A 19495-nucleotide genomic window follows, 5' to 3' on the forward strand; every position below is an offset into this window, starting at 1 on the left:
AAATAGTGGGGAGGCTGAAATGTTTCTCAGATTTCAGGGACACCCTCCATTACCTCTTCAATAAAAAGCCAGGGATGGCAGGGGCCGCCGAGAATCGATGGTTTCTTCAAACCCTGCTCAAATATTGCCTTGAGTGCCGGACACAGGGATCCTCGGACCAGGTCTGTTACTGCTTCTGTTACAGAATCATCTCCAGCCACCGAGTACTGCAGACAAAAAAAATAAATCACACCGTGAGCAGCAAATACACAGCAAAGAAAACCTTTCAGAGCATAGTAGATAATCCAGCCTGGAACAGGGTGAGTACGAGGCACCTGCACCCAACACACTGCATCGAACAGGGTGAGTATGAGTTGAGGGCAAGGGGAGAAAGACAACAACTTGCATTTATATACGGAGTCGTACAACACCTGACGAAGGAGCAAAGCTCCGAAAGCTTGTGATTTCAAATAAAGCTGTTGTACGACTCCGTACATTTGTCCACCCCAGTCCATCACCGGCATCTCCACATCATGCATTTATATAGCGCCTTTAACATAGTAAAACGTCCCAAGGTGCTTCACATGAGCGATTACCAAACAAAATTTTACACCAAGCCACATAAGATGATATTAGGACAGGTGACCAACAGTTTGGTCAAAGAGGTAGGTTTTAAGGAGCATCTTAAAAGGAGAGAGAGGCGGAGAGGTTTAGGGAGGGAATTCCAGAGCTTAGGGCCTAGACAGCTGTAGGCACGGCCTCAAATTCTGGGGCGATTAAAATCGGGGATGCGCAAGAGGCCAGAATTGAAGGAGCGCGTAGGTCTCGGAGGGTTGTAGGGCTGGAGGTGGTTACAGAGGTAGCGAGGGGCGAGGCCATGGAGGGATTTGAAAACAAGGATGAGAATTTTAAAATCGGGTCGTTCCCAGACCAGGAGCCAATGTAGGTCAGTGGGCACAGGGGGTGATGGGTGAACGGGACTTGGTGCGAGTTAGGATACGGGCAGCAGAGTTTTGGATGAGCTCAAGTTTATGGAGGGTGGAAGATGGGAGGCCGGCCAGGAGAGCATTGGAATAGTCCAGTCTGGAGCTAACAAAGGCATGGGTGAGGGTTTCAGCAGCGGATGAGCTGAGGCAGGGGCAGAGACGGGCGATGTTACGGAGGTGGAAGTAGGCGGTCTTGGTGATGGAGAGGATATACAGTCAGCAGCTCAGCTCAAGGTCTAATAGGACGCTGAGGATGCAAACGGTCTGGTTCAGTCTCAGACAGTGGCCGGGGAGAGGGATGGAGTCGGTGGTGAGGGAACGGAGTTTATGGCGGGGACCAAAGACAATGGATTCGGTCTTCCCAATATTTAGTTGGAGGAAATTCTGCTCATCCAGTACCGGATGTCGGACAAGCAGCGTGACAAATCAGAGACAGTGGAGGGGTCGGAAGAGGGGGAGTGAGGTAGATCTGGGTGTCGTCAGCGTACATATGGAATCCGACGTTCTGTTTTCAGATGATGTCGCCGAGGGGCAGCATGTGGATGAGAAATAGGAGGCGGGCAAGGATCGATCCTCGGGAGACTCCAGAGGTAACGGTGCGGGGGTGGGAAGAGAAACCATTTCAGGTGATTCCCTGGCTACGACTGGATGGATAGGAATGAGACCAGGTGAGTGCAGTCCCACCCAGCTGGACGATGGAGGAGGGGCGATGGAGGAGGAGGGTGTGGTCAACCATGTCAAAGGCTGCAGACAGGTGGAGAAGGATGAGGAGGGATAGTTTACCACGGTCTCAGTCACATTGGATGTCATTTGTGACTTTGATAAGAGCCGTTTCAGTACAGTGGCAGGGATGGAAACCTGATTGGAGGGATTCAAACATGGAGTTGCGGGAAAGAGGGGCACGGATTTGGGAAGTGACGTCACATTCAACAACTTTGGAAAGGAACGAAGATTGGAGATGGGGCGATAGTTTGCAAGGGCGGAGGAGAAAAGGGTGGATTTTTTGAGGGGGTGATGAAGCTGGGATTGTTCTTCTTGGATCAGAGATGGTTAAGGGGAGATTTAACAAAGGTGTTTAAAATGATGAACGGTTTTGATAGAGTAGATCGGGAGAAACTATTTCCAGTGGCAGGAGGGTCAGTAACCAGGGGAGACAGATTTAAGATAATTGGCAAAAAAGCCAGGGGTGAGGTGAGGAGAATTTTTTTACGTAGCGAGTTGTTCTGATCTGGAATGCGCTGCCTGAAAGGGCGGTGGAAGCAGATTCAATAGTAACTTTAAAAAGGGAATTAGATAAATACTTGAAGGGGAAAATTTGCAGGGCTATGGGGAAAGAATCATAGAATCACAGAAAATTTATGGCACAGAAGGCGGCCATTCGGCCCATCATGTCTGCGCTGGCCAAAAATGAGCCACCCAGCCTAATCCCACTTTCCAGCACTTAGTCTGTAGCCCTGTGGGTTACGGCACTTCAAGTGCACATCCAGGTACTTTTTAAATGAGTTGAGGGTTTCTGCCTCTCCCACCCTCTCAGGCAGTGAGTTCCAGGCCCCCACCACCCTCTGGGTGAAAAAAATTCTCCTCAGCTCCCCTCTAATCCTTCTACCAATTACTTTAAATCTATGCCCCCTGGTCACTGACCCCTCTGCTAAGGGAAATATGTCCTTCCTATCCACTCTATCTAGGCCCCTCATAATTTTGTACACCTCAATTAAATCATCCCTCAGCCTCCTCTGTTCCAAAGAAAACAACCCCAGCCTATCCAATCTTTCCTCATAGCTAAAATTCTCCAGTCCTGGCAACATTCTCGTAAATCTCCTCTGTAGCCTCTCTAGTGCAATCATATCTTTCCTGTAATGTGGTGACCAGAACTGTACTCAGTACTCAAGCTGTGGCCTAACCAATGTTTTATAAGTTCTAGCATAATCTCCCTGCTCTTATATTCTATGTCTCGGTTAATAAAGGAAAGTATCCCATATGCCTTTTTAACCACCTTATCTACCTTCCTGCTACCTTCAGGGATCTGTGGACATGCACTCCAAGGTCCCTCACTTCCTCTACACCTCTCGGTATCCTCCTATTTATTGTGTATTCCCTTGTCTTGTTTGCCCTCCCCAAATGCATTACCTCACACTTCACCAGATTGAATTCCATTTGCCACTTTTCTGCCCACCTGACCAGTCCATTGATATCTTCCTGCAGTCTACAACTTTCCTCCTCACCATCAACCACACGGCCAATTTTTGCATCATCTGCAAACTTCTTAATCATGCTCCCTACGTTTAAGTCTAAATCATTAATATATATCACAAAAAGCAAGGGACCTAGTACTGAGCCCTGTGGAACCCCACTGGAAACAGCCTTCCAGTCACAAAAACACCCGTCGACCATTACCCTTTGCTTCCTGCCACTGAGCCAATTTTGGATCCAATTTGCCACTTTCCCTTGGATCCCGTGGGCTTGTACTTTTTTGACCAGTTTGCCATGTGGGACCTTGTCAAAAGCCTTGCTAAAATCCATGTAGACTACATCAAATGCACTACCTTCATCGACCCTCCTTGTTACCTCCTCAAAAATTTCAATCAAGTTAGTCAGACACAACCTTCCTTTAACAAATCCATGCTGACTGTCCTTGATTAATCCGTGCCTTTCTAAGTGACGGCTCATCAAGTCCCTCAGAATTGATTCCAATAATTTGCCCACCACCGAGGTTAGACCGACTGGCCTGTAATTATTCAGTCTATCCCTCGCTCCCTTTTTAAACAACGGTACAACGTTAGCAGTTCTCCAATCCTCCGGCACCACACCTGTATCCAGTGAGGATTGGAAAATAATGGTCAGAACCTCCGCTATTTCCTCCCTTGCTTCTTTTAACAGCCTGGGATACATTTCATTCAGGCCTGGTGATTTATCTACTTTCAAAGATGCGAATCCCCTTAATACTTCCTCTCTCACTATGTTTATCCCAGCCAATATTTCACACTCCTCCTTCTTAACTACAATGTCTGCATCGTCCCTCTCTTTTGTGAAATCAGACGCAATGTATTCATTATGAACCATACCAACATCTTCCGCCTCCACACATAGGTTACCTTTTTGGTCTCTAATAGGCCCTACTCTTTCCTTAGTTATCCTCTTGCTCTCAATGTATTTATAAAACATCTTTGGATTTTCCTTGATTTTACTTACCAATATTTGGCAAGCTGAAGGAATGATCTCAATCATAGTGACAAAGTATCCATGAGCTCCTCACACTTGCTGTTGGAGGTGAGGGTGGAGAAGGCAGTGGAGAGGGGTTTGTTGTGGAGAAGAGAAGCCGGGGGTTATCTTTGCATTCCAGGATGATCCTGGAATAGTGAGCAGTTTTGGAAGAGGAGAGCAGGACCCGATTTGCTTTATGTGGTCCAGCCAGATCTGGCGATGAATGGCTAAACCAGTTGTCCACCATAAACGTTCAAGTCTGCATCCCTTGGACTTAAAGAAGCGGAGATGAGGGCCGTACCAGGGGGAACGATCAGGGTGAGAGAGAGTGATGGTTTTAGTGGGGATAAGGGCATTAAAGGTGGAGGTGAGGGTGTGATTGAGCAGATCGGTAGCTGCAGAAATGTCATGGTGAATGGAGGGCCAATGGCTGGAGAGTTGGGAATTTGAAAGTGCTGTTGTAAGTGGCTTGGGGGAGAGATTCTTCCCAGAGTAGGACACAAAAGGTCTCCCCTTGACCTGAGGGGGCCTTCTCTGTTCTAAGGATAACAACCCCAGCCTCTCCACATTACTCAAGTCCCTCATCCCTGGAACCTTTCTAGTAAACCTCCTCTGCACCCTCTCTAAGGCCTTGACATCTTTCCTAAAGTGCGGTGCCCAGAATTGAACACAATACTCCAGCTGCAGCCTAACCAGTGTTTTATTAAGATTTAGCACAACTTCCTTGCTTTTGTACTCTCTGCCTCTATTAATAAAGCCCAGGATCCCATATGCTTTTTTAACAGCCTTCTCAACTTGTCCTGCCACCTTCAAAGATGTGTGTACATACACCCCCAGGCCTCTCTCACTCAGTACCAACACATCCACTCCATCACTGAACTCACCTCTTTACTTCGTTCATCCAAAATCTCAACAAATTTCGCAGGAAACCAGCCTGTAGGGAGAAAGAGTCAAAGGTTAATCGTAAGTAGCAGCCAAAGTTGCCAGCCACTGTGGGTTGAGATACTGCAGAGCTCCAAGTGCTCCTGGTGGATTTGGGGTCTCATTTCTGTGTACTGGGTTAGCCATCCTGCAGTAGCATGATATAAACAGCGGAGGGCAGCCTGGGGCAACGTAACCTGCAGTAAACAGAGTGAGATTGGCATTGTTTTCTGTACCGATTAGTTAATGTACGGCAAACACAACAGTCCTCATATCCTCACGGCAATCCCAAGCACAGCACAAATGTTTAATTTCCGTTCTTCAGATTTACTTCTCGTTCTACACAGAGGGACTGAGAACAGTGGGCCAGCAGCAGGTCGAGATTTCAAAATATGGCAGCTCTTGTGTTAACAATTTCAGTAACATCCAACGACAGAGCAGAACATAAAAGATGCACAATAATCTATATTACTTGACAAATATGCAAATTGCCCTCGACCTGTTGTAAAATCTCATTATATTTGAGTGTTCAGTACTGCATGGCTCAGCAGTTTTATGGATTGTTCAGAAGAAAAATAACCAATTTGTAACATTTGGAAGCTGTGCCAATCTAACAAGCCAGAGTCCCACACAATCTACTCAAATACTTATTTACTAAGTGGTTTTTGTCAATGACATTGCTGAGAATGACTATCGATTGAACTGAACCCACTCAGCTCAGCAATGGAGCACGAACATGGAGCCTTATTCCTCAATCATTCATCGACTTCACCATGGGGTGGGCACAGCATGTGGCAATGGGTATATCTCAACACCAACACCTGCTCTCCCCCACTCTACACCCAATAATCTCCCTCCTGAATTCAGTGTTATCCAACACGGCCCGACCCCGCGCCGCTCCCCGGCCCCTGACCCCGCGCCGCTCCCCGACCCCCGACCCCGCGCCGCTCCCCGACCCAGCGCCGCTCCCCGACCCCCGGCCCCGCGCCGCTCCCCGACCCAGCGCCGCTCCCCGACCCCCGGCCCCGCGCCGCTCCCCGACCCAGCGCCGCTCCCCGGCCCCGCGCCGCTCCCCGACCCCCGGCCCCGCGCCGCTCCCCGAACGCCGGCCCCGCGCCGCTCCCCGAACGCCGAACCTACATCACTCCCTGACCCTCGATCACTCCATAACCGCTGACCCCACATCACTCCCGATCCCCAAACCTACATTATTCCCTGAACCTCGATTCACTCCCTGACCCTCGACCCCACATCACTCCCCGACTCCCGGCCCCGCATCACTGACTGACTGTTCCATTACAAACTGTGTGAACACAGGAAAATAGAAACAGGAGGAGGCCATTCAGCCCATCGAGCCTGTTCCCCCATTCAAGGAGATCATGGCTGACCTGTATCCTAACTCCATTTACCCGCGTTGGCTCCATCTCCCTTAATACCCTTGGCTAGCAAAAATCTATCAATCTCAGATTTAAAACTATTAATTGAGCTAGCGTCTACTGCTTTTTGTGTGAGAGAGTTCCACACGTCTACCACCCTTTGCGTGAAGAAGTGTTTCCTAACTTCTCTCCTCGATGGCCTGGCTCTGATTTTAAGGTTATGTCCCCTTGTCCTAGACTCCCCCACCAGCGATATTAACGGACTTCAGGAGGACTTAGACAGACTGGTGAAATGGGCAGACACAGGGCAGATAACACTTAATGCAGAGAAGTGTGAAGTGATACATTTTGGTAGGAAGAATGAGGAGAGGCAACATAAACTAAATGGTACAATATTAAAGGGAGTGCAGGAGCAGAGAGACCTGGGGGTGTATGTACACAAATCTTTGAAGGTGGCAGGACAAGTTGAGAAGGCTGTTAAAAAAGCATGTGGGATCCTGGGTTTTATTAACAGAGGCATAGAGTACAAAAGCCAGGAAGTTATGCTAAACCTTTATAAAACACTGGTTAGGCCGCAGCTGGAGTATTGTGTCCAATTCTGGGCACCACACTTTAGGAAGGATGTCAAGGCCTTACAGAGAGTGTAGAAGAGATTTACAAAAATGGAACCAGGGATGAGGGACCTGAGTTATATGGAGACTGGAGAAGCCTTAGAGCAGAGAAGGTTAAGGGGAGAATTAATAGAGGTGTTCAAAATCATGAAGGGTTTTGATCGAGTAAATAAGGAGAAACTGTTTCCAGTGGCAGAAGGGTCGGTAACCAGAGGACACAGATTTAAGGTAATTGGCAAAAGAGTCAGAGGGGAGATGAGGAAACATTTTTCACACAGCGAGTTGTTATGATCTGGAATGCACTGCCTGAAAGGGCGATGGAAACAGATTCAATATTAACTTTGAAAATGGAATTGGATAAATACTTGAAGGGAAAACAATTACAGGGCTATGGAGAAAGAGCAGGGAGTGGGACTAATTGGACAGCATCTCTCAAAGAGCCGGTACGGGCCCGATGGGCCGAATGGTCTCTTCCTGTTCTGTACCTACAATGATACTATGAGAGAGACAGAGAGAGAGAGAGAGAGAGAGAGGCAGACAGAGACACACAGAGAGAGAGAGAGAGAGAGAGAGAGAGGCAGACAGAGACACACACAGAGAGAGAGAGAGAGAGAGAGAGAGAAAGAAAATGCACAGAGGCAGAAAGACGAGAGAAAGAGAGTCAGAGAGAGAAAGTGTCAGAGGCAGGCAGAGAACAAGAGAAAGATCACAATTTGTTTGGAATAAGGGTCTGTGAGCAACATTCCAAGAGGGTACATGTGCCTCCAGTCTGTGGGCTTTACAGAAGCCTTTATATTTACTCAATGCTTACTGCTGCCATCAGCTGGTGATTTTTAAGAATGTCCAAACCAGCAGCAATTTCAAAAAGTCAGCTGGTCAGACTGTGGAGAAACAGGTGACAACTGTAAGAATGGACAGGTCTAGGAAGATTCGAGCAAAGAGCCCATGAAGATTTGGTGTGCATATAATTTTAATTACAGTGCCTGGCAATGACATAGTTACAACTAAAAGGCTGAAATAACCTGTGCTTAGCGTAGCTGCTGCTGTCCTAAGTAATGTCTTTAAAAGAATCTAGTAAGAATGCTTTGTTGAGGTAAGCTGCTCATGGTCAACCAGCCTGATCTCGGTCACTGTGGCTCTGGACAAGGTCCTGTCTCAAAGAGTTTAGCCTGTTGAGATAAGCTGCTCATGGCTGATCGGCTTTGTCCCCCTCAGTCTAAACTCATCAAGCTGACAATAACCAATCAACCTTACCTTCCCTGACCTTGTTATGGTGGAAAAAAACGATGTCACATTTCGAGGCTGCGCAAGGGTCAGGCTGGTACCAATAATAAGACCAGTTTAAGTACTAGTGATTGTAAGGGGTCAGTAGCAGAGATAAAGCTACGGAGGATTGGGTTACGACTCTACTCAAGAAGGGCCCGGAGTTAATATCGTTTTGTTCTTATAACTCGCGCTCCAGCATTGTAACTGTCTTAATTTGTGCTTGGTTTGATGACTTCAATAAAGAATCTCGTCACCACCCATAAGCTGTCAGGGTTGGATTTATCACGACAGCTCGTCCTGCCCAGCTGAGCTGGCAGAGGCGGGGCTTCGATCAGAATAGACAGTAACGTACTCCCACTCACCTCGCAGGCTGTTCAGCTCTCCCACCCAGCAGTGCTCATCCTTCTGAGATATAATCTAAGAGAGACAAATGGCCAGCTCAGTCAGGCAGAAACAGGATGTTAAACATTCACTAACAGAACCACAACATTGGCAATCCAAAATAAGAGAGAGACTTACACTTATATAGCATCTCATCATGGTTTTCAAAAACAAAGTGTCCGATCTACAATTTGAAGCACACTCTCTGTTTTTAAAGGGTAAAACACGGAAGCCATTTTACAAACAGCAACATCCCGCCAATAGCGATAAGGTGAACAACCAGTTAATCTGTTTTTGGTGGCGTTGGTTGAGGGAGAAATGTTGCAGAGATACTGGGAGAACATCGGGCTCTTCAAATAGTGCCATGGGATCGTTAACATCCCGACAAGGCTTGATGTAATCACCGGGACAGCACTTCTGAGAATGCAGCAAAGTGTCTGCCTCGATCGTGTAATCAAGTTCTGGAGAGGGGTTTCGACTCACACAACCTTCTGACTCACACACAAGAGGGCAATCTACCGAGCCAGAATTTCAGACAGTGCCTGAGGACATATCTCAGCTGCATTTCTGTTTACAGGCACTGATTGACCCTGTTGTGTGATTGGCATTGATGACACCAATAGTCTCATTCAGGGCTCCAAGGATGCTGTAAAAAGACCGGATGGAATTACAATAATTTCAATTTCATCTTATTTTTATTTTCCCTAGTTTTGCCCCCTCTTCTCCTGAAGGAGTGGACTCTTGCTGTGTAAATTCCCCAGTTGCCAGCAGCCCCAATAAGACCATAAGAGATAGGAGCAGGAGTAGGCCATTCGGCCCCTCGAGCCTGCTCCCACCATTCAATGAGATCATGGCTGATCTGATTTTTACTTCAACTCCACTTTCCCGCCTTTTCCCCATATTCTTTGACTCCCTTGCTGATCAAAAATTTGTCTAACTCAGCCTTGAATGTATTCAATGACTCAGCCTCCACAGCTTTTTGGGGTAAAGAATTCCAAAGATTCACGACCCTCTGGGAGAAGAAATTCCTCCTAATTTCCGTCTTAAACGGGCGACCCCTTATTCTGAGACTATGCCCCCTAGTTTTAGATTCCCCCATGAGGGGTAACATCCTCTCAGCATCTACCCTATCGAGTCCCCTCAGAATCTTGTTTGTTTCAATAAGATCTCCTCTCATTCTTCTAAACTCCAGTGAGTATAGACCCAACCTGTTCAATCTTTCCTCATAAGACAACCCTTCCATACCCAGAATCAACCTAGTGAACCTTCGCTGAACTGCCTCCAATGCAAGTATGTCCTTCCTTAAATAAGGGCACCAGAACTGTACGCAGTACTCCAGGTGTGGTCTCACCAGCACCCTGTACAGTTGTAGCATGACTTCCTTGCTTTTATACTCCATCCTCCTAGAAATAAAGGCCAATATTCCATTTGCCTTCCGGATTACCTGCTGCACCTGTATGTTGACTTTTTGTGTTTCATGTACGCGGACACCCAGATCCCTCTGTACCGCAGCATTTTGTAGTATTTCTCCATTCAAATAATATTTTGCTTTTTTATTTTTCCTCCCAAAGTGGATGACTTCACATTTTCCCACATTATATTCCATCTGCCAAATTTTTGCCCATTCGCTTAACCTGTCAATATCCCTTTGCAGACACTTTGTGTCCTCGTCGCAACTTGCTTTTCCACCTATCTTTGTATCCTCAGCAAATTTGGCCACAAGACACTCTGTTCCTTCATCCAAGTCATTCATATATATTGTAAGTAGTTGAGGCCCCAGCACTGATCCCTGCGGCACCCCACTAGTTACAGATTGCCATTTTGAAAATGGCCCTTTTATCCCGACTCTTTGTTTTCTGTTAGTTAGCCAATCCTCTATCCATGCCAGTATATTACCCCCAGCTCTTATCTTGTGCTGTAATCTTTTATGTGGCTCACTCAAGTCGCCATTCCCAATGTGAGACAGTAAGTGATGCCAGGCCACATGGCCGACAAACCCAAGCCCAACATTTCCCCACATGGTTTTCAGACATTCATATTTATAGAGCTGGAACCGAGCACATAGGAACATAGGAACAGGAGTAGGCCATTCAGCCCCTCGTGCCTGCTCCGCCATTTGATAAGATCATGGCTGATCTGTGATCTAACTCCATATACCTGCCTTTGGCCCATATCCCTTAATACCTTTGGTTGCCAAAAAGCTATCCATCTCACATTTAAATTTAGCAATTGAGCTAGTATCAATTGCCGTTTGCGGAAGAGAGTTCCAAACTTCGACAACCCTTTGTGTGTAGAAATGTTTTCTAATCTCACTCCTGAAAGGTCTGGCTCTAATTTTTAGACTGTGCCCCCTACTCCTAAAATCCCCAACCAGTGGAAATAGTTTCTCTCTATCCACCCTATCTGTTCCCCTTAATATCTTATAAACTTCGATCAGATCACCCCTTAACCTTCGAAACTCTAGAGAATACAACCCCAATTTGTGTAATCTCTCCTCGTAACTTAACCCTTGAAGTCTGGGTATCATTCTAGTAAACCTACGCTGCACTCCCTCCAAGGCCAATATGTCCTTCCGAAGGTGCGGTGCCCAGAACTGCTCACAGTACTCCAGGTGCGGTCTAACCAGGGTTTTGTATAGCTGCAGCATAACTTCTGCCCCCTTGTACTCTAGTCCTCTAGATATAAAGGCCAACATTCCATTTGCCTTATTGATTATTTTCTGCACCTGTTCATGACACTTCAATGATCTATGTACCTGAACCCCTAAGTCCCTTTGGACATCCACTGTTCTTAACTTTTTTTTACCATTTAGAAAGTACCCTGTTCTATCCTTTTTTGATCCAAAGTGGATGACCTCACATTTGCCTACATTGAATTCCATTTGCCACAGTTTTGCCCATTCACCTAATCTATCAATATCGCTTTGTAATTTTATGTTTTCATCTCCACTGCTTACAATGCCACCAATCTTTGTGTCATCGGCAAACTTAGATATGAGACTTTCTATGCCTTCATCTAAGTCGTTAATAAATATTGTGAATAATTGAGGCCCCAAGACAGATCCCTTATCAGGAGCAGCTTTGCACACAAGATTCAACACAAGGAGCTCGGTTCAAACGGTGCTTCGTTTTTTTATTCGTTCATGGGATGTGGGCGTCACTGGCGAGGCCAGTGCTCGTCTCGGGTGTCAGCCTTGGTCAGCGGGAGCACAATTGCTTCGGAGTCAGAAGATCATGGGCTTAAACTCCACTCTAGAGAATTGAGCACATAATCTCGGCTGAGGGAGTGCTCCATGTCGGAGGTGTCATCTTTCGGATGAGACATTGAACTAAGGCCCCGTCTGCCCCCTCAGGTGGATGTAAAAGATCGCACGGCACTATTCCAAAAACAGCAGGGGAGTTCCTCCCGACATCCTGGCCAATATTTATCCCTCAACCAACATCACCAATAACAACTAAACTGGTCATTTATCTAATTGCTATTAGTGGGGCCTTGCGGTCCGCACATTGGCTGCCAAATTTACATACATCACAACAGTGACTACCCTTCAAAACTATTTCAATGGCTGTAAAGTGCTATAGGGTATCCTGAAGATATAAACGGTCAGTATAAATGCAAGTCTTTTCTTTACAGATGTGCTTGGTGCACAGTGTATCGTCTCTGGGTACAGTACCCATTGTGAGGGGCTCTGCACAGTGTATGGTCTCTGGGTACAGTACAGATTGTGAGGGGCTCTGCACAGTGTGTGGTCTCTGGGTACTGTACCCATTGTGAGGGGCTCTGCACAGTGTATGGTCTCTGGGTACTGTACCCATTGTGAGGGGCTCTGCACAGTGTATGGTCTCTGGGTACTGTACCCATTGTGAGGGGCTCTGCACAGTGTATGGTCTCTGGGTACTGTACCCATTGTGAGGGGCTCTGCACAGTGTATGGTCTCTGGGTACTGTACCCATTGTGAGGGGCTCTGCACAGTGTATGGTCTCTGGGTACTGTACCCATTGTGAGGGGCTCTGCACACTATGGAGTAGATTTTCATTCTCACCTTTGGGTAGTAATCCGAGGGAGTGGATCTCCCACACTTTCTAGAACTCACCTAATTTTGACTCAATTGAAAATTACGTAGAATTTACGGCACAGAAACAGGCCATTCGATCCAACTGGTCTATGCCAGTGTTTATGCTCCACATGAGCCTCCTCCTTCCACCTTTCTACACAATGTTGACAGTTGGATGGTTTGTATGAAGAGCGGGGGTGGTCCTGCTCTGCCCGGATACTGCCCAGGCTGTGAGGATGGAAATTCTCCCCCTGTGGATGTTTTCGGGGTACATTACCTGTCCCACCCAGCAGTACCTCACACCTACCGTGATGATGTCATTCTTACGGAATCCTAGCTCATCGTCATCGTGACGTTCGAAATCTAACAGCGCCTTGGCTCTGCGCCTCCGATTACGGGACACAGCAACATAGTTCTCATGGTCCTTCTGGTGGCTCTCCATGGAGTAGTCTGGGGTCAGCTCCTGTTAAGGGAGAGATGGTTCACTCTCTTGCTTAGTACACACCTCAAACACAGCAGGTCAGGCAAGGTGAGAGGTGAGTCGCTGGAGACCGAAGGGATTTAGGGATATGAGGAAGTGGTGGGCGCAATCAGAACCTCGCACAGCTTAAGGTAAAGGTCACCGTCAACCAGAATTTTACTGCAAAATATGGAATAACTTTTAAATATTTCACAATCTAGAGGCTATTAAACAAAATAAGAATGTTTAAGAAGAAAAGGGCCATCGGGCACAAAAAACTCTGTACCTTTTCCAGCAATCAACTTTTTTTTTTACTCGTTCATGGGATGTGGGGGTCGCTGGCGAGGCCGGCATTTATTGCCCATCCCTAATTGCCCTTGAGAAGGTGGTGGTGAGCCGCCTTCTTGAACCGCTGCAGTCCGTGTGGTGACGGTTCTCCCACAGTGCTGTTAGGAAGGGAGTTCCAGGATTTTGACCCAGCGACAATGAAGGAACGGCGATATATTTCCAAGTCGGGATGGTGTGTGACTTGGAGGGGAACGTGCAGGTGGTGTTGTTCCCATGCGCCTGCTGCCCTTGTCCTTCTAGGTGGTAGAGGTCGCGGGTTTGGGAGGTGCTGTCGAAGAAGCCTTGGCGAGTTGCTGCAGTGCATCCTGTGGATAGTGCACACTGCAGCCACAGTGCACCGGTGGTGAAGGGAGTGAATGTTTAGGGTGGTGGATGGGGTGCCAATCAAGCGGGCTGCTTTATCTTGGATGGTGTCGAGCTTCTTGAGTGTTGTTGGAGCTGCACTCATCCAGGCAAGTGGAGAGTATTCCATCACACTCCTGACTTGTGCCTTGTAGATGGTGGAAAGGCTTTGGGGAGTCAGGAGGTGAGTAACTCGTCACAGAATACCCAGCCTCTGACCTGCTCTTGTAGCCACAGTATTTATATGGCTGGTCCAGTTAAGTTTCTGGTCAATGGTGGCCCCCAGGATGTTGATGGTGGGGGATTCGGCGATGGTAATGCCGTTGAATGTCATGGGGAGGTGGTTAGACTCTCTCTTGTTGGAGATGGTCATTGCCTGGCACTTATCTGGCGCGAATGTTACTTGCCACTTATGAGCCCAAGCCTGGATGTTGTCCAGGTCTTGCTGCATGCGGGCTCGGACTGCTTCATTATTTGAGGGGTTGCGAATGGAACTGAACACTGTGCAGTCATCAGCGAACATCCCCATTTCTGACCTTATGATGGAGGGAGGGTCATTGATGAAGCAGCTGAAGATGGATGGGCCTAGGACACTGCCCTGAGGAACTCCTGTAGTAAATGTACCCATTAACCAAGGAAATAAGAGGGGCAAAGAGAGAGTATGAGAATAGATTAGCGGCTAACATAAAAGGGAATCCAAATTTATATACATATAAATGTAGTAAACAGTGAGGAGGATAGTAATAGGCTTCAGGAGGACATAGACAGATTGGTGAAATGGGCAGAAACATGGCAGATGAAATTTAACGCAGAAAAGTGTGGAGGGATACATTTTGGTCGGAAGAATGAGGAGAGGCAAAATAAACTAAATGGTACAATTTTAAAGGGGGTGCAGGAACAGAGAGACCTGGGGGTATATATACACAAATCTTTGAAGGTGGCAGGAAAAGTTGAGACGGCTGTTATAAAAGCATATGGGATCCTGGGTTTTATTAATAGAGGCATAAAGTACAAAAGCAAGGAAGTTATGCTAAACCTTTATAAAACACTGGTTAGGCTGCAACTGGAGTATTGTGTTCAATTCTGGGCACCGCACTTTAGGAAAGATGTCAAGGCCTTAGAGAGGGTGCAGAAGAGATTTACCAGAATGGTGCCAGGGATGAGGGACTTCAGTTATGTGGAGAGACTGGAGAAGCTGGGGTTGTTCTCCTTGGAACAGAGAAGGTTAAGGGGAGATTTGATCGAGGTGTTCAAAATCATGAAGGGTTTTGATGAGTAAATAAGGAGAAACTGTTTCCAGTGGCAGAAGGGTCGGTAACCAGAGGACACAGATTTAAGGTGATGGGCAAAAGAACCAGAGGCGACATGAGGAAACATTTTTTTACGCAGCGAGTTGTTATGATCTGGAATGCACTGCCTGAAAGGGCGGTGGAAGCAGATTCAATAATAACTTTCAAAAGGAGATTGGATAAATACTTGAAGGGAAAAAATTTACAGGGCTATGGGGAAAGAGCAGGGGCGTGGGACTAATTTGATAGCGGTTGCAAAGAGCCGGCACAGGCATGATGGGCTGAATGGCCTCCTTTTGTGCTGTACTATACTATGATATTATCTCCCTTAACCCCACCTACCCAATATATTCTTTAACCCCACATATTTCACCACCCCCCCAACCCAGCTCATTTAACCACATCTACCTACATTGTCCTCAGATCCTTCAATCTCTCCTCTCTCCAGAAACACATCTTATTGTCTCTTCACCCCATTTATACTCTCTGCTAATTTATTCCACACTTTTATTACACTTTGGGTGAAAAAGTTTCCCTTGATTTCCCTTCGTACTCCTGATTTTTTATTGGTAACTCCAGTCCCTGCTTTTTGAACCTTCATCGCAATGAATAATGATCTGGATCAGTTCCCATTTCACCATTTCCCTTTCAAAGAACCACAGAAGGAGGCCATTCAGCCCACCTAGTCTGAGCTAGCTCATTGCCAGAGCAACCAAAATTAACCTTCCATTAGCTCTGCATCTTCCTCTGCTTCAAATGCTTAGCTACTTTTCCCTTGAAAGATAACGGTCTCCGCACCAACCACTCCCTGTGCCAAAGCGTTCTTTGTTTCCAACAGTCCGCTGCGTTAAAAAAAACTCTTAACCTCTCTTCAAGTGACAGTTTTAAATTGATGGCCTGTAGCGGCTGACTCTATAACCAGAGGAAATTCCCCATTCACATTAGCAAAACCTTTCACAATTGTAAAAAACCTCGATAGAATTTCCTCTTTCAGTATCTCCTCCCTCCTCGTAATTAGACTTTCTGCTGTTATCCTGGTGAATCCATGCTCTTTATAATTTGATTGTCCTTTCCATAATGGGGTTCCCAAAACTGCATACAGTACTCTAATGATAGTCTAACCACTGCCTTGTCTAACCATTTATCATTATCTCTTTGCTTTTGTAATTTATGCTCCCTTTATAAAACCCAAATAGCTATTGACCTTTTAAAGGCTTTATATCCATCTGTACTTGCATTTCAAGAAATCTTGCATTTGGACCCCACCGCCACAATCTTCACTATCTTGTATATATCGTTCATATATCCTCCGTTACAAATCCAGACACCTTCTCGGGGTCAGTGGTGTCAGTCGCTCTCAGAAACGGCCTGACCATCTAACTTTTTATAAGGGTTGAGTCACACTGCCCTGTATGGCTCATGGGATTGGGAGTAACATATTAGCATGGATAGAGGATTGGTTAACGGACAGAAAACAGAGAGTAGGGATAAACGGCTCATTTTCAGGCTGGCAGTCTGTAACTAGTGGGGTACCGCAAGGATCAGTGCTTGGGCCCCAGCTATTTACAATCTATTTTAATGTCTTAGATGAAGGGACCGAGTGTAATGTATCCAAGTTTGCTGACGATACAAAGCTAGGTGGGAAAGTAAGCTGTGAGGAGGACACAAAGAGTCTGCAAAGGGATATAGACAGGTTAAGTGAGTGGGCAAGAAGGTGGCAGATGGAGTATAATTTGGGGGAATGTGAGGTTATTCACTTTGGTAGGAAGAACAGAAAAATAGAATTTTTTTCAAGTGGTGAGAAACTATTAAATGTTGGTGTTCAGAGGGATTTGGGTGTCCTTGCAGAAGAAACACCGAAAGTTAGCATGCAGGTACAGCAAGCAATTAGGAAGGCAAATGATATGTTGGCCTTTATTGCAAGGGGGTTGCAGTACAAGAGTAAGGAATTCTTGCTACAATTGTACAGGACTTTGGTGAGACCTCACCTGGAGCACTGTGTGCAGTTTTGGTCTCTTGCCCTAAAGGGGGTGCATCAAAGATTCACTAGATTGATTCCTGGGATGAGAGGGTTGTCCTTTGAGGACAGATTGAGAAGAATGGGCCTATACTCTCTGAAGTTTAGAAGAATGAGAGGTGGTTTCATGAAAACATATAAAATTCTGAGAGGTCTTGACAGGGTCGATGCTGAGAGGCTGTTTCCCCTGGCTGGAGAGTCTAGAACTAGGGGGCATAGTCTCAGGATAAGGGGTCGGCCATTTAGAACAGAGATGAGGAGAAATTTCTTCACTCAGAGGGTGGTGAATATTTGGAATTCTCTACCCCAGAGGGCTGTGGATGTTCTGTCGTTGAGTTTATTCAAGAATAAGATCGATAGATTTTTGGATTCCAAGGGAATCAAGGGATATGGGGATCAGGCAGGAAAGTGGAGTTGAGGTCGAAGATCAGCCACGGTCTGATTGAATGGCGGAGCAGGCTCGAGGGGCCTACTCCTGTTGCTATTTCTTATGCTCTATATCTACTGTGCAAGAGCATAACTCAGGGTGTAACCATATTGACCCTGAGACCTGAACCTGATATTTGTAGCTTTCTTCAATGAGGCCAATTAAATGGAGGCAAGGTGAGCCTCGTCTTGATATGAATCATTAAACAGATTAATGTCATAGTACAGTGAATAAACAGAACAACATTTATGATCAGATTCACTTAGTTCAACTTATCTTTGCATAATGATACAAAATAAAGAACATGCCACACATCTCTATATCTGTGGGTCACGTTACTTTACGTAAAGGGTCTTCTAACTATTCTCAGCATTTCTAACCCATTTACCTCAGTGAAGGCCCTCACAGCATTCCCTTTAACAAACCTGACCGCCAGCACGTGGATCTTTTTTCATTTCCTTCCCATCACCGCAGAAGTTGCAGCTTAGTTCGTGACCCTTCTCCCTGTCCAGGGTTTGGCCAAAGCAGCTGCTAATCCTGCCACCGTGCCCCCTCCTACAGAACACCAGCTTCGTGCAGAAAGGGACGTTCCATCCCCCTACTGTGTGAATGTTTTCTGGGAGCCCCTGGGATAAGATAACAACTCCTCTATTGCTCCCAATTGTCCTAGATAACACTATCAATGTCTGGCTTTAATGCCCATTCTGCAAACGCCTGCAGCCTGCGGCCTTTTTAAATCTGTGCAAGTTCATTAGCTTTAAAAATCACTAAACACGATAGTTCCAGTCTTCATTATTTTCCCAAAATGCATCACCTCATACTTATCTGCATTAAAATACATCCATTAGCAAATTCCAAGATCCTGCTCCTTGGGCACAAGTCCAAATCCTCGAGGGACAGACCCCCAGGGTGCACACGTCGAACACTCTTCCAATCGGAATATCACCCATTTATCCCAACTCCGTGTCGTGACACTTTAGAACACATTTCTCAAGTTACAAACTGTTGAAATAATCCCCGTCCGGTTATTTATCCATGCTGCTACATTTCCCCTGATACCATGAATTCTTTTTAAAATGAGCCTGCCGTGGGACGTCTTTATCAAATCAGTCACGTCTTCAAAAAACTCAAAATCGCTATTAAATTTGTCGATCAGTTATTTCCACACTCCCCTCATATCCAAAGGGGATAAGCCCACATCCTTAACTTCCCCACAGAACTTGGAGAGATAATTCTTTGTTCCAAATAAGGCCCCTGATTAAGAGAAGAAATTCTTACAAGGAATGTCTTTGACTTTATTTTAAAAGCTGCTAATTCTACTATGGCCACGGGGACCCTGGAGTAGGGATTCTACCCCCCCCCCCCCGCCAGGCCACTCCACAGGGTCAAAGGGCAGAGGCTATGCCTCTCCCTCCACACCCTGCCAGGCCACTCCACAGGGTCAAAGGGCAGAGGCTACGCCTCTCCCTCCACACCCTGCCAGGCCACTCCACAGGGTCAAAGGGCAGGGGCTCCCCCTCCTCCTGCCAGGCCAATCCATGGGGTCAATGGGCACGGGCAACCTCCCAGTTAGGCCTCTCCAGTGATGTGGAGATGAGACTCCAAACCGGTTCAACTTTGGGAAGTCGCACAACTTGCTGCAAAGATACAGCAGCCCCTGGGTGGCTGCTGTACCCCCCCCACAGGGTGGGAAAAGTTCTGCGCTCCGGCCCTGCTTTGTGTGTGTATCAATATACACCTTGGGATGTATCCTGACCGCTGTGGCAGGGGCTCTAATGGAGGTAGAGCTGGGATGTGGCTCTGTATCACGAGGCTCTTCCTCCTTTGCCGTTTACTC

General features: G+C 46.6%; 1 protein-coding gene across 1 annotated transcript in view; it reads right to left on the reverse strand.

The window, feature by feature from the left end:
• Window positions 1-53: 53 nt before the first annotated feature.
• LOC137309281 (small G protein signaling modulator 3-like) overlaps window positions 54-19495 on the reverse strand; it is a gene marked incomplete at its 3' end in the record, with an annotated part of 28179 nt that continues 8737 nt past the window's right edge. Inside the window, exons 4-7 of the mRNA XM_067977540.1 lie at window positions 13083-13238; window positions 8703-8757; window positions 5051-5100; window positions 54-206 (exon numbers count right to left, since the gene is read on the reverse strand). Of these exons, the coding sequence (XP_067833641.1) occupies window positions 54-206; window positions 5051-5100; window positions 8703-8757; window positions 13083-13238 (414 nt within the window). The remainder of the gene's footprint in view (window positions 207-5050; window positions 5101-8702; window positions 8758-13082; window positions 13239-19495) is intronic.

The sequence above is a fragment of the Heptranchias perlo genome, unplaced genomic scaffold (genome assembly GCF_035084215.1).
Source record: "Heptranchias perlo isolate sHepPer1 unplaced genomic scaffold, sHepPer1.hap1 HAP1_SCAFFOLD_1574, whole genome shotgun sequence".
Taxonomy (NCBI): Eukaryota; Metazoa; Chordata; class Chondrichthyes; order Hexanchiformes; family Hexanchidae; genus Heptranchias; species Heptranchias perlo.